The sequence below is a fragment of the Lissotriton helveticus genome, chromosome 1_1, assembly GCF_964261635.1.
Source record: "Lissotriton helveticus chromosome 1_1, aLisHel1.1, whole genome shotgun sequence".
NCBI classification, from domain to species: Eukaryota; Metazoa; Chordata; class Amphibia; order Caudata; family Salamandridae; genus Lissotriton; species Lissotriton helveticus.
Window position 1 is genome coordinate 852374300 of NC_136057.1, and position 14818 is coordinate 852389117.

At 48.2% G+C, this 14818-nt stretch overlaps 1 protein-coding gene across 2 annotated transcripts in view; it reads right to left on the minus strand.

Moving 5' to 3' along the window:
• Positions 1-14818, minus strand: part of UTP20 (UTP20 small subunit processome component) — a 1109880-nt gene that overhangs the window by 136969 nt on the left and 958093 nt on the right. For both annotated transcript variants that reach the window (XM_078675325.1, XM_078675316.1), the window contains exon 53: positions 2152-2221. In XM_078675325.1, coding sequence (XP_078531451.1) covers positions 2152-2221 — 70 coding nt within the window. The remainder of the gene's footprint in view (positions 1-2151; positions 2222-14818) is intronic.

The window sequence follows — 14818 nt, forward strand, 5'->3', positions numbered from 1 at the left end:
CCTTTGTGCCCTTGCCACTCGTCATAACTGTATGGACCCGTGGACAGGGGGACCTATATGGAACACATTAACTCAGGTCAGGGCCTCTCACACTCCATCCTTTGACCACCCTTACCTCTTTTTTGTTGTAGCTCTGCACTGGGTGGGCCTTAAGTTGCTGGCAGCGCCACCCTGCCTTGTAGCATCACTCATCTGGTATTGGGCAATCACAACCCGCCATGTAGTGGTACTCACTACCATCTGCCCGCGGCTTTCGCCTCTCCCCTTGTCTACCCCTGCAGCCTCTATGCTTTCTCCTAGAAGGGCAAAGTGGCAGCTCCTCTGCAGCTGGCTGCTGATTTCAATGACCAGATTTCCACTGGTGTCCAGCAGCCAAAGTCAAGCCAATCTCTGGAGCCTCACATAGCCCCCCCATTGCACATCGGCTGCCTCTCCTCTGTGCGTCCACAGCCAGAGCTCCCTTCTTCCATTATAGCCTGATTCCCCTCATGCAGCATGGGGGTGAAGGCACTTGCGGAATTGTGGTCGCTGTTCAGCTAGGTCACATCAGTACCACCAAGGAACAGCTGGTAACGGTTGTTTGACATTACCACGCCTTCCTTCACCACGCACATTTCACACTGCATATCACTACCACACATTTACATTCATTCTCATTACAAACACCTTCACCACGCATTCCACAACCACACATACTTTTACCACGCTTACTGCCTCTGAAAAAGTCTATCACAGTGTAACACTGCCACCTACTGTTGAAAATGTATACATTAACTCTTAACCCCTTCGCCGCGGCGCAAATTTCGCTGCGGCGCGGGGGGGTTAGGGGGTGATGGGGTGCTCATGACCGAACCACGCCGTCATGAGTCACGGGCGGCGTGTTCTCATGACGGCATGGTTTCGTCACGGCCCCGCCCGCTCATTAATTCGCCCGCACAGGCGGGGAATTAATGCCGCGTGGCGGAGCGGCAGCCTCATGACGCAACCACGCCGTCATGAGCATACGCTGCCCGTGACTCATGGCGGCGTGGTTCCATCATAAGCACAACGGGTTAATATTTTTTTAATTCTATTTTAGTACTTGAACAGGTTATATTTTAGGGGAGACCCCCTATGCCCCCTTTTTTAATTATCCTCAAATGCATGGTTTTGTCTTGCGATGTAAAGACTTACGATTACAATTTACGATCTAAAAAATGCATGGAAAATGCACCACGAAGAAAAAACTTATTTGTTTCCCCTGGTAACCACCATTTTCCCAGGTATGGCGCTCGCACCCGTCCGCAAGACGATCTCCCCTCGCCTGTCAGCTTCCCCAGCGATCTCTCAGACTGCCGTTCGAGGACTGAGCTAGAGCATCTTCACCGCTGCCTGCCTGTCCGCTTACCCACTCATCCTCTCACAAAGCTTCGGAGGCTGCCTCACAGCAGGCACACATCATCTTATTTACCCGCAGCCTGGCTCAGCTATGTCAGCACGGTGCTGCTTTGTAGGGGGGAGATCCCCAAGTATGCTCTCCCTCTGTGGTTGCCGCTATGGGTTGCTGCAACTCTACAGCTTTCCTGCACCTTCCTGCTACAAAATCAGTTTGATGGATCGGTGCAGGACAGATGTTGTGGGGGGATTATATTAAAGCATGATTTGAGCCACTTCAAAAAGCTGCCATCTTCCATGCCACTTGGACACATCCCTCGGCAGCTACAATTAATCTAAATTACACCCTGCTTCCGTTGGACCGAAATTCAGTGCAACATTAAAAGCACTCATCTACCTTATAAAATGTTTTATAAAGGAAGTAAAGGGGGGTGCACAGTCACTGCCACAGGGGACTGTGTGCAGGAGAGGGGGAGGGTAGTTAGTGGCAGCTTAGAACTGCCATTCATAGCAACTTAAAACCCATTTACATCTTCCCCACAATCTCAGCTCCAAATTTTACTAAATGAAGGCCTATTTCTATTTTCTTTGACTTATTACATGAGAACAGTGAAGCAGACCAAAGTACAATACATCCGGCATTTGTGACCATATTATGATATTAAAGTTTAGATGCCTTCCTATATTTTCACTTATACCAATACTTAGTGATGCCAAAGTATGAACCCATTGCTAATTAATATTAAATATTAACACACAATTAATAGAAAGGCTCACCTGTGGGAATGTTTGGAAGAGGTAAGCAAACATTTCCAAAGCTGATTCTCTTCCAGTCTCGTATTCATAACTGCAACAGAAAACAAGAAAAGGATAAAGTACACTCAGATTAGCTATAGGCCCTACAAATGGCATTTCGTCTGCTTTTTTTTTTTTTTTTAAATATGTAGGTCCCTACCTGTATGTGCCACATTTACTTCGATGGCTTGATAACTGAGCTTATTTTACTTTATTTTTTAATCCATAAATGACATCACCCTTTACTCAGATTATAAACGGAATAAGATTTTGAACCATCAGTCAATATTTTAATTTCCTCAAAGAACAAGTTAACAATCTTTCTGGTCTATACTCTATCTAACCAAAGATTCCTTACCTTGTGAATAATTCCCAAGCGTCAGACTGGATCTGGAAAGTTTCAGAGCATTTACACTGCACGCTGATAGGTGGTGTTGTGCGGCCCGGCGTCAATGTCGTTAGGTTCTGAAAGGGATGAGCAGAGCTGCATATGTGCGCTGATATGCGTTGCTTTCTAGGCTGTCCACCCCCTGAGACACCAAGCCCATCAGCAAGTTGGTATGATCAGTGTGCAGATCTGTAGATTGGTACCTTTTCAGATAGAAAACAATCCACTTCATAATACAGGAAGTGTGAGAAATCTGTGGCTAGATAGAAAATACACCAGAAAGATCGTTACTAAACACAAGTTGTTCTTCTGATGGATACTTCTAACTGCAGAATCCTCGCCATGTCAACAGATACCATAGCAGTACCTACCAAGGCGGTGGATCTGTGAACAGGATCAGACCAAAAAAGTCCTGCAGAACCAAGTGGGCAAAATGCCCCTCTCAATGAACCGGACTGTTGAAGCAGTGGTGCTTCGTGAATGTGTTTTACCTGGAGCCCACATATCCACCTGACAGATGTCCAGGACAGGTACTCAGTAAGCTAATGTAGTGGGAGTCACTTCGGCCCTGCTGTAATGAGCCATTAAAACATTCTGTGGGCTGCTTTTTTCATCAGTGCCATTGTAGATCCTTATGCTGAGAAACATTCATTGAAAGACGATATGTTTTTGCACAACTTTAGCATTCTTAGCTCCGGAAAACCATGCAAAGAGCTGATCGTCCATCAATGTTCCTGGGTACGGTCAATACATTTACAATTCTAACATTCAAATGATGGAGTCTCTTTAAAGAATGAGATGGAGGAAAGAATACCAGACAGTTATCAGCCTGACCAACATGAAAAGGAGTGACTACTTTGGGTAGAAAAGAAGTAGTCCAGGTCCGCGAAAGCAACTTCAAGAAAGAATATAGTACATTGTGGATTCACACACAGCATTCCTGAAATTTCTGCCGCAAGTCTAGCCAATGTCATGGTGATAAAAAAAGACTGTCTTTAAGGTCAGAAGTCTCAAGAGATAAATGTGCAAAGGCTCAAAAGGGGTACACATCGAGAAAGTGAGGAAAGTGATGCCCAAGATCAAGACCCACTGGGACATCACAAATGGTTTAGGGGATTTTTCTTTTTTTTTTAAACCTTTCAAAAACCTCATGAGAACGGGCGATTTGAATAATCAAGGAGACGGGTGAGGGTTCTGTCACAGACCCAAAAACAGGCCAGTAGCCACCACTGCAGATCTTTTGCAGTCTCCTCCAAAACTGCTCTGGTAGGGGGGTGGGGGAGGGGGGGAATGAGCCTAGCATTGCCCCTGCCGTGACCATTAGTGCAGGTGAAGAGAACATGACAGTAAGTAACTCTCCTGAAATCAGCATACAAAAATTGGAGACAGCAACAAATATCCGTAGTGCAGACATTCACTGTTCTTAAATGCTTTAGCACTAAGGTTAGGTTAGGCCAGGCCATGGTTATGCCCCAGGTCCATGACTGACTCTGCTAGAAGAAGGCTGTAGAGTACCTTTTGAGTGGTATCAGTGTCATTTTAGGAGTTTTACAACTATAAAAGGAAGAGGTTGTTCAGGAGCAAAGATTAAATTGTGATAAGGAGGCAGAATAAAACATGACAATGAAGGTTGAAGCAAAAGGTCCCACTGAAGAGATATAAGAAGTTTGTGTTTAAGGGAACACAGTTAAACTCAAAGGAGACAGACAAGAACTATGGTCACTCCCAAAAATACACTTTTGAGTGAAAAGCCAAGCGTTTGAGAGAAAAAAACACATTTGGACCCACAGAGAGAAATTCCTGGAAGGGTTTTTTCTTTGAAGAGGTTGTGTCACAGGGACAGCTGTCACCTTATCAGTGGAATGAGCAGTCTGTAACATAACGTGAGACATAGTAGCATTTTAGACCCTACAAAGAAAAGAAATAGGAAGGTTCTCATAATCCTTCTTATTCAACCCTGCCCCCCCCCAGAAGAAAAATAACCAATAAGATAAAGTCTTGAATTGAAAACGTAATCTTTTTTGCAGACACATATATGCGAGTAGTTGCGAAAGACAACTGGTGCTTATATTAAGAGGAAATAAATGAGTATTCATGCTTCTCTGTTCTGACTGCTGCTTGAAAATATGATTACAGTCACAACAAACAAGTTACTTAACTTCTGAAAAGCCTTTTCTTGCTAGAGACTTTAATTGTAGATTCCTTACTTTGTGAATATCACCCGGCGTCAGAAAGCATTCGGAAACATACATAGCAATTCACTCACCAGTCAGTAGGTGGCGTTGTGCAGCTCCAAACCAGATCTGTCCAGCACCAGCTATGGCATTGGGATCCCTATACATGTGCCACCTTCCACACTCTGAGGTAAGTTGTTTTCTGAACTCTGTCTGCGCCGACGGGAGTGTAGCGCATGGAATTGAAGATGTGTCAATGTGCAGAAGTCCTCAATAGATGGCACCTTAATAATGGACAGTATGAGTCCATTCCACAGAACAGGGAGGAGGATGTGTCAGCAAGGAATCTGCAGTTAAATAGAGTCTCTAAAGAAAAGGTGTTACCAAAGGTAAGTAACTTGGTCTTCTGCTAGAGACATCTAACTGCAGATTCTTCACTTTGAGAATTGATTCAAAAGCAGTACCACCTTAGGTGGAGGGTCTATAGAATGGCTCAGAATAGGAAATCCTCCAGGTCAGATCAGGCAAAATGACCATCCCTCAATCTGGTTAAGCAGGCAGTAATGCAAGGTGAAAGCATGTAGGGTCCGCAACGTAGCAGCCTGGCAAATGTCCAAGACTGGCGCAACGCACGCCGGTGCAGTGGTAGCAGTCTTTTTTCTAGTGGAATGCGCCTGTAAACCTTCCTGAAGCTTGCTTTGTGGCCAGCCCGTTCCAGACTTTAACGCATAGTACAACCCATCAGGAGATGGTTCTCTTTTGCACCTCTTTTCCTTCCTTAGTCCCACAGAAGCAGACAAAATGTTTGACAACCTGTCGGTATTCCCATGAAAGATCAATTTAAAAGCTAAGGACTGATTTTGGGTCAAGACAGTGGAGCTGTTCTTCCTCCTTGGAGGGATGAGGCAGAGCATAAATAGTGAGCAAGTTGATGGACTGCCCTATATAAAAAAGCACGATTACCTTGGGTAGGAATGCTGCTTTTGTTCGGAGGACCAGTTTGTCTGGGAAGAATTAAGTGTACGGAGGTACCACAGACAATATCTGCAGTTCACTCACTTGCATGGTCGATGTTATGGTCATAAGGAAACCTGACTTAATGGTTAACAGATGAAGAGGACAACTGTACATGGGCTCAAAAGAAGTGCACATGAGATAGGTCAGAACCAAATTAAGGTCCTATGCGACATCAGACAATGTTTTGCCGAGGACATGGGTCAACCCCTTCAAAAAGCGCATCACAAAAGGTGATTTCATCTGGTCTGGTCTAATTGCAGTCAAGCAGCTACCATTGCAGCTCTTTCATAGTCTCCTGATGTAAAGTCCTCAAGGCACGACATCTTGAGCACGCTGAGACTCCATTTTCTCTATTCCATTACATCATTAACATGTCTGTCTTTGACGCATATGCCGTTTGTTATCTGAACCCAGGAATGTGTCTTGTCATTCAGACAATGACATCGATGAGACACCTGATGTGATATCAGTCTGGAACAAGTACCTTGTTATCTCCATCTCAAGATCAGATAATAATGAAATTCAGCATCCCGTAAGTCGAGCACTACCATCCTTTCTACTGTATCCAGGGCAGACAGAACTTTACCCAGGGTGAGCATCTAGAACAAGCCCTTCTGAAGAAAGAATTTCAGAGGACAGACATCTAGGATGGGATTGAATTCTCCATCATTTTTTCGGCACCAGAAAATAATGGAATAAATAACCAGTCCCAATATGTGATGTTGGTATCCTCTCTACTGCTCCCTTGGCCAAGGGAGCCAGTTCGTTGCCTTGGAGTATGCACAAGTGATCCTCCAGGAAATGTTGCAGTGTGGGTGACATGACTGGTGGAACAGACAGGAAAGTTAGAGAAGAGCCATGTTCTACGATCTGGAGCATCCATTGGTAGGCGGTGATGCTCCACCAAATGGGGAGGTGAACAATGACTCAACCTCTTGCTGGTCTTACACCACAATAGCAGTTTTGCAGCTTCTGTGGGAGGTGGTTCCGGTAAAGTACCGCCCTTGGGAGCCTGCATGCTGATGGCCTGTTCCTTTGCCTGTACCTTGAAAGGATTGGAAGGCTTCTTGCTGAGGTCCATTTTGGTGCATCTGCTGGCAACCCCGTACAAAGCCTCTAATGGCGAGGAAGTCGAGCTAGGCCTAAAGAGTGGACTGTACGCTTGCTCTCTTCAGAGAATTCTAAAGCTCTGCCCCAAAAAGTTGAGAGCCGTCGAAAGGCATGTCCTTGAGCGATTGCTGAACATCTGAGGAGAAGCTTGCAGAGCATATCCAGGTTTGGTGTCTTTGCACCACACAGGTGCCGACTGCCCTACCCAGTCGGTAGTGTCCAGGCCAGATCTGATAGTGTATTTTGGCACATCTTGACCGCCCAAGATTAGTCATTGCAAGACAGTTGGCAAACACATCCGCTACTCTGTCTCCTAATGTGTGTGAATACCTGCTCAGTTGGTTGGTGGAGGCGTGTCCTACTAAACTCTCCGGGTGGGATGTTGAAGTAAAAAATCTGGGTCCCAGGGAGCAAGTCTACGCCGGCTTGCCACTTGCCTACTGACTGTGGGGAAGATCCTGGCTTTGCCCACATGCCCACCTGCACATCTGTCAATGCCTCATTGAAGGGCTTAAGAGGTTCCTGGCTTGTTTGTGTGGGGTTGAGGACTTCAGTGAGCTTTTCAGCTCTGCCGTTGACAGCATGAGGTCTAAGACTTCCACTGCTCTCCTAACCCCTCACGAATAAGGCGGAGTTCTCTGTTGCCACAGCCGGGTTAGGTGACGCGAGGCCAATGTCTGGCGAGGTATCTAGATCTACGGCGTCCTGTAGGTCTTCAAAAATGTCCCCATCATCATGATAAGTGTCACCCAGATCATTATCATCCATCCATGCCAACATTTTAGAAGGGAAAAGTGGGATATTTATTTTTAAATTAATGGGAGAATGTATTTCTACCACTGACTTCTATTGAGGCCTGTATGCTGCATGCTGCTGCAGGATCGGACATCAGAAATGCAAATGTTTTTTTCTTACCTGTCAGGCGCACAGAGAAAACGCTATGGCAGGCAAAGAGAGCTTGACAAACATGTTGTGCACTGGCCTGCAGGAGTAGGTTACTGGCAGTGCATAATTGAGTCACACAAGACCAATCCCTGTTTGCTGAAGTCTGCAGCGGAATCTGGTTTTTGCATGCAGGAATCAGGAGGCAGGAGACTAGCTTTGAAATCGACAGTGTCCTGCCTGAATCGGGTGGTTTGGCATGTTTGATCATAGTCATCAGCGTATCGAGTATAGTCCAAGTCAGAGTAGTGTCAAGGTAAGGGATTTATTTTGGAGTCTGATAAAACTATCGGATCTGGATTCTGTGTCAGTGACAATGCAGGTGGCTTCAGACAACACACAGCCTCAGAGGTAGGGGAGTAGGTGCAGAAGGGGATGTCACAGTTGGTTGAGGAGCCGGATGTGAATGAGAGTTCAGCATTAAGTTGAGGGCAAGTGGAGCGGTTGGTGCCAGGGACAGATCTGCTGATGGTAAATCGACTGGCATAATCCTTGCATCCATGAGGCCAAAAGGCGCTCTAGACGAGTTTGAGGAGAAACAAAAGATGTTGTCCAAGGTCAAGCAAAGCTTGTGGAGCTGTTGTAGTATCGCCATCCATTGTGGATTGAACTGGGTCTGGACGCGGGTCAAGTATCGGTTCCAAGCGCAGAGATTGTCTTCATGGCTTGGAGGTTCCTGGAGTGCCGTCGAGTGGTGAGAGCAGCCGAATGAAGTGGACCGATGCTTGGATTAAAAAATATATATATACTTATGGGATTTCATGGACTTGCCCGAGTACCCTGACCTAGAAGATGACTGGTCATGGGAGTGACCAGAGGAGCAAGAGTGTGTCCACACTCATAGCATCAACTTCTCGGGTTCAGCGATAGTAAATTTGGCTTCGTAACCCCAAATGGCCTTCTTATTTACTTTAGTGGAGCAGTTGCACGACTTCAAGCCATGTTTGGAGCTGAGGCAATCTTCATGGGTGTCAGTGACCAACACAAAATGGCAGGAACACTTTTGGTATTGGGGGATGTCATACTGCACACTGTAAAGATCTTTGTCAGGTATCACAGGATTGGGAAGCTCTAGATCTACTTTGGCAGGCGCAGAAAGAAAAGAACTGATGTTAGCATCTGAAGGTGGGGCATGTATAGGAGTCCCAACGCTATATCTGGGGTGGAAAGTATCTGCCGCAGAGCCACACAATGCCACCTACTGACCCGTGAGAATAATGCTGTGAAAGTTTACAGATCCAGTCTGACACTTGAGGATATTCAAAAGGAGAGGAATCTGCACCTATTAAAATCTGGCAAAAAAGATGTTGCAGCGACTTAATTTATCTCCAGCAGGTATCTACATGAACTAGGAGTTCAGTTCTTTCCTGGACAGAATCCAGTGTGGCCAAGTCCATATTCTTGCTTACACTGTAAATTTGTCAGCTGACATACACTCTTACACACCCCAGTAGGAATTAGCCACAATTATAAATGGCCCACATGTGTGAAATAATACTCATTTTCTTCAGTCACATTCTGCAGTTGTTCATTTCATGGCTTTTGTGCCCAAACTCTCAGAAAATCATCCTATTTCTATGTTTGTCAAAATATAGAGATAATATTGTATCTGCATCATAGCCAAGTGGCTCTATTAATAAACTACACTGCTGAGTACTTCCTGTTGGAGAAGAACCAAATGATCCCCCGACATGCGGTGGCACCGAGGTGGCATGGCTGGAGGGGAGGACTGAAAGGGAAGGGAGTAACCCTTGTGGATTAACTGCAGCACCCACTTGTCCGATGTGATATCGCGTCAGTGGGGTAGGTGGTGGCGGATCCTGCCACCCACCGGCGTGGAGTGCACCACGAAGCTCGGACTAGGAAGGTTTGGAGGTAGGAGCAGCCGGAGTGCAGGTGGACTGACCCGCAGGCTGATTGCCAGAACCGCCCTTGCGGAAGCTACAACCACGGCCGCGCTGAAGCTGGTTCTGCACATGCTTGTTGAAGGAATGGGTGCCTCTGCCCTAGCCACGAAGAACGAAAACCCGGCGTGGCCGGATTTTTTGAAGAAAGACCCAAGGACTTGGCCGTGGCCCGCGAGTCCTTAAAACGCTCCAACGCACTGTCAGCCTTATCGTCAAACAGGCGGGTGCCATCAAAGGGCATATCCATGAGCGAGCTCTGGACATTGGGCGAGAACCCAGTCGAACGCAATCAGGCGTGGCGTCGCAACGCCACAGTCGTAGAAATCGCCCTGCCCAACGAGTCTGCGGTGTCCAAACCACACCGAATGGCGAACTTAGCCGCATCCTTGCCTTCAGTAATCGCTTGAGAAAGGGCAGCCTGGACCACAGCCCCAACCTGGCAGAAGAGAACAACAGCTTACCAAACTGTTCCAATTTTTTAGAGTCCTTGTCCGGGGGAGAAAGGCACTCTGCGACGTCGAGGCCTGGATTACCAGACTCTCAGGCATGGGATGGGTGGTCAGAAACGCTGGGTCACCAGGTGCCGGGCGGTGGCGTTTGGCGAAATTTTTATCCACCGGGGCCCCCGTGGCCGGCCGCGACCAAGTGCCCAAAAGGACTTCGGTAAGGGCATCATTGAAGGGAAGCAACGGCTCAGACGAAGGAGACGCTGACTGGAGCACCTCGGTGAGGAGGTTAGTTTTGAGTGCCACCGTGGGGAGGTCGAGGTTGAGGGCCTCAGCAGCCTGACGGAGCACCATCGTGTAGAAATCACCCTCCTCCATCGTAGGCGGGGGAGAGGCAAACCCCGGGTCAAAAGAGACATCGAGATTGCCGGCGTCTTCCAGATCGTCCACCCAATTCACATTGCCGGGCAAGAGGGTCCTCGGATCCTTCCCAGTCCTCCTCTGCCTCCAGCGCAGGAGGGGCCGGTCGCAGCGGCAGGGCCGGTGCTGGAACAAACAGTGTCGGAAACGGCGCTGAGAACGGCGCCGCCTCCCAATGCGGATCCCAGGCCGGAACAAAATGTTCCTGGAACTGGGGCAAGGGTGGAATAAACGGCACCCAATGCGGCGCCGAGGCCGGAGCCGGCAACGCCGCACCTCGAGGCGCCGGGGCCAACGGCGTAGGATCCTGTGGCGCCGGGGCTGGAGCTACTGACGGAGCCACCGGACCAACAGGATCTAGACACGGGACCGCGGGGCCCGAAGTCGCGCCGTTGGGAGCCCGAGGCCTAAAAAAGGCATTCCACGGTAGCAAGAAACTCTTGCACCTGTTCGGGAGTCACCGACAGACCTGGGTAGGGTGGGTAGACTGTGGAACTCCCAGGCTACAGAGGAGTCGCCCGGGCGAAGCCCCTGTCCCCCTCGTCCACCTCCGACAAGCGACGGGGGGACATCGGAGAGCAAACATGCTTCTTCAACTTCTTTTTATGACGTCACTTACTGGAATCCGAGGTTGAAGACTTGGAGCCCGAGGAGCGACGGCTCCGGTCCCGCGAGTGGCCCCAGGAACGGCCCCTAGACCCGGAGCGGCGATGAGAGGAATGCCATACCTCGAGCAATTTCCGGCACCGCTCCCGCGAGGCCTTTGGGGCCATGGCTCGACAGTCCCGGGAGTCGTGATCAGTCTCCAGGCAGAAGAGGCAAACATCGTGGGGGGTCCCCTAACGACCTGTTACGGCGGCAGGCCCCACAAGACTTATAGCCAGGCATCCCCACGTGCACCAGGAGAAAAAAGGGGGAAGACAAAAGTCTCAAAATAGTAGTCAAAAAGTGACTAAGGTACTTGCTCAATCTGGATCTGCGCTTGCTGGCGCGGAAAAAAAATGAACTGATGTCAGCACGCATGGGTAGCGCCTAAGTAGTCTCCGTGACATCATCTCAGCGCTTACGATGCCAGTGATGGGCGCGGAACTGCAGGACGCCACCTACTGAAGCGCAGGGGTATTGCTAAGCAAAACTTTCCGGATCCAGTCTGACAGCTGGGGATATTGTAAGGTAAGGAATTTATCACTAACATGTCTCTTTCAGATATTGCATGCATCAAAATGCATTTGCATGTTATTTTCCTGTTGCAAGATGGTGGCCGCACGTTCGAGTGAGCTGCTCTACCCGCTCTCCACTGCTGACCTAACTGCCCAAACAATGAAGGACATTGCCGCATGAGTGATCCGCTCGAGAGAAGTTGGATATTAACTAACGCGGGTTAACCTGGAACACTTACCCGGATGAGCTGGCGCCTGTGGTCTTGGTTGTGGCGCACTCCGCTCTCTTGCTATCTGGCGTCCTGGTCCCGACCTAATCCCGCACTTGCTACAGTATCTACTCACCCTGCGGGGTGTCCCTTTACAGCCATGCCGCCAAAGGGATCTATCAGCAGGGGCTGCGGCACAACAATGCCGGCTTCAGGAGCTGTGGTGAAGATTTCCGCTACTGTTCCCAGTTCCGAGGGTCGGGAAGCCGACATTTCACAGCCTGTAAATGCGGTCTCAGCCGGCAAGAATAGCATTGCCGGCTGCAACAAACAGACTGTACCCGCACTGTTTAAAGTACAGTCCTCAAAAACTAAGGCATCGATCAGCGCTCCTGCCGCCACAAGGGGTTCTGGCTCTTCAAAATCTTCGCCTTCTACCGCGGCAGCACTGGCCGCTTGTACGAATGGGGGGGCTTTCCCTGCTCCCTCCGCCTTTGTGCCTTCATCGGTAGGCGAGTCAGAACTTCGGGATGCAGCGCTCGTTATTTCCACCCCTGAGAAGTTTGTTCAAGACTTGCCTGAAAGTTGTGAAATTGAAAGGGCGCAGGGCTATGTGAAACTGTACTATCAACTAACCTAATGGATCAAATGCAGGACTTAGAGCTTAATAAGGAGGAAGACACGGCAGACAAATTCTTCTCCCTATCAGATGTGTCTAACTCTTCAGAAGAGGATGTCCAAGACAAGGACTGGGCTGGTGATGATAGCGATACCAGTACCTTTCACTGGGAGGGTGAAGGTGATCAATCTCAGCTGAGGACAGAGACGGTCAAAAAAGCTAGTGCAATCTCGGCTTGCCCTATTCAGAACGGGGTGACCACAGGAGGTATGTCTTGGGATTACTCGTATTGATCGGGCCTGGTTGATAAAGGTGGCATAGTGGACAGTGCAGTGTCTGGCAGTAATAGCGCAGCCTTCGCCTCTCCTGAAGAAATCATGCTTTCCACCATTTATCAGGTAAGGATGGCACATAGAGAGGAGTCAAGGGTTGAAAGCTCCCGGACACAAGAAGCCTGCAGTAAACTACAAAATTCCATTCGCAGGATTGCGAAGACTTGCTCAGACTTCTCCTTCTCGAATTACAGAGGCAGAAACTAGATCTCCCAACTTGAAGATGACTTAGCTGCACAGCAATCTAAGGTGGAAAGCATACAGTCAATCAGGGATGATACTGTGTTCAAACTGACTGCTTTGGAGAACAGGGCTAGGCGTAACAACTTGAGAATTCTGGGTATCCCAGAGGGTCAAAAAGGTGCTAACGACGCCAATTTGTAATTGATCTATTTGAGGAGGCCTTCCCGGATCTCCTGCAATGGGACTGGAAGACAATTCCAGAGAGCTCACCGTTTTCCTTTTAACCAACGGAGCTCTGGTGTTCAGTCTGATAATCGTCCTCGTGCCATCCTGATCTCTCTGAATAACTTTTTAGCCCGGGAATCCTTGTATGATCGGGCCAGGCCTGACCGCAAAAGAACCGGTAAAGGCCACCGCTTCTTCGTGCGACCTGACTTTTGTCCGAATACAGTTGAACTGCGTAGGCACCTTAGGCAATTGATTCCGGAATTTCAGGCAAAGGGGGCTCAGGCTTTTCTCTTGAACCTGGCCAAACTAAAGGTGATCTGTAAGGGGCAAACTAAATTCTTTCAAACAGAGGTTCAGGGCAAGGAGTATCTACTTACTTTGAAGACAGGATAAAGGGCCATAGATGGTACTGGTAGATCTCCTTGGTCTGTGATTACTGTGTATATTCTGTGGGATCAGATTGATTTTGTTTTAATGGCCTTTGTAATTAATTTTCGTCTCCCCGCTCTTCATACTTGCTCTCTGTCAGATTTTGGCTGTTTTCTGGTTCGTCCAGGCCATCATCTTATCTGTTTTTTCTCTATATATAGATAGGTTCCTCATTGTTTCTGTAAGACTGCTTTGAGTATATTCTGGGTGCAAGGGTGGACTGAGTGGGGGGTCTGCCGCTCAACATCACCAGGGACAGTCGGTCCCCATGCCTTTGAAGGTGGGGGAGGCAGGGTGGGGTTCAGGGGGGAAGGGGTCTAGGGGTAGGGGTGGATGGTGGTGTGTGGTCTTTTTACAAGATAGTTATGGCAATTTATATAAAAGTTTTTTCAAGTTTTCTTTAGTTAATCTCATGTTAGGTGTTGTCTTAATCAATGACACAGGATTGCTGGGTAGGGGTAGTGTCTGGGTGATCAGGATTGCTTTTAAGGATGATGGGTAGGCACAACTTCATTCGAATTTGCTCTCTAAACTGCTGTGGCTTAAATGATAGGAGAAAGAGGAGTGTGCTAGCTAAACTTGTCAGACATTGGGACATAGACGTATTGTGTTTGCAGGAGATACACGTCCCTTGGAATAACCGTGCTTGGCTGAGGGAAGTGGGTCTTGATTTGATTTCCTGCTCCCGCCAATCAACTACTACTAGGGGTGTAGCTATAATGGCTAGGCGAGGTGTCAGTGCCGTTAAGCAAGTGAAGGTGGACAATTTTGGTCAATGGGCTGTTGCCGATATAACAGTCACGGGATCTCCATATACCGTCTGCTCATTGTAGGGCTCTAATTTGGATGACCCCTCTGTCATTTGAGTATCAAATTCGCCCAATGGCCTTCCCCAAAAATCCTGTGTGGAGATTTCAATATTCATCTGAATTCAAACTTTGACCTAAATAGCAATGTCCCGTACCCTGGTAGGAAAGGCAGGACATTTAAGGCTTTTCGGGGACTTTGCCTTGAACATGCCCTGGTCCATGTCTGGCAGAAGCTGCACCCGACCGACTCCGGTTATACTTTTTATTCAGCCCCCC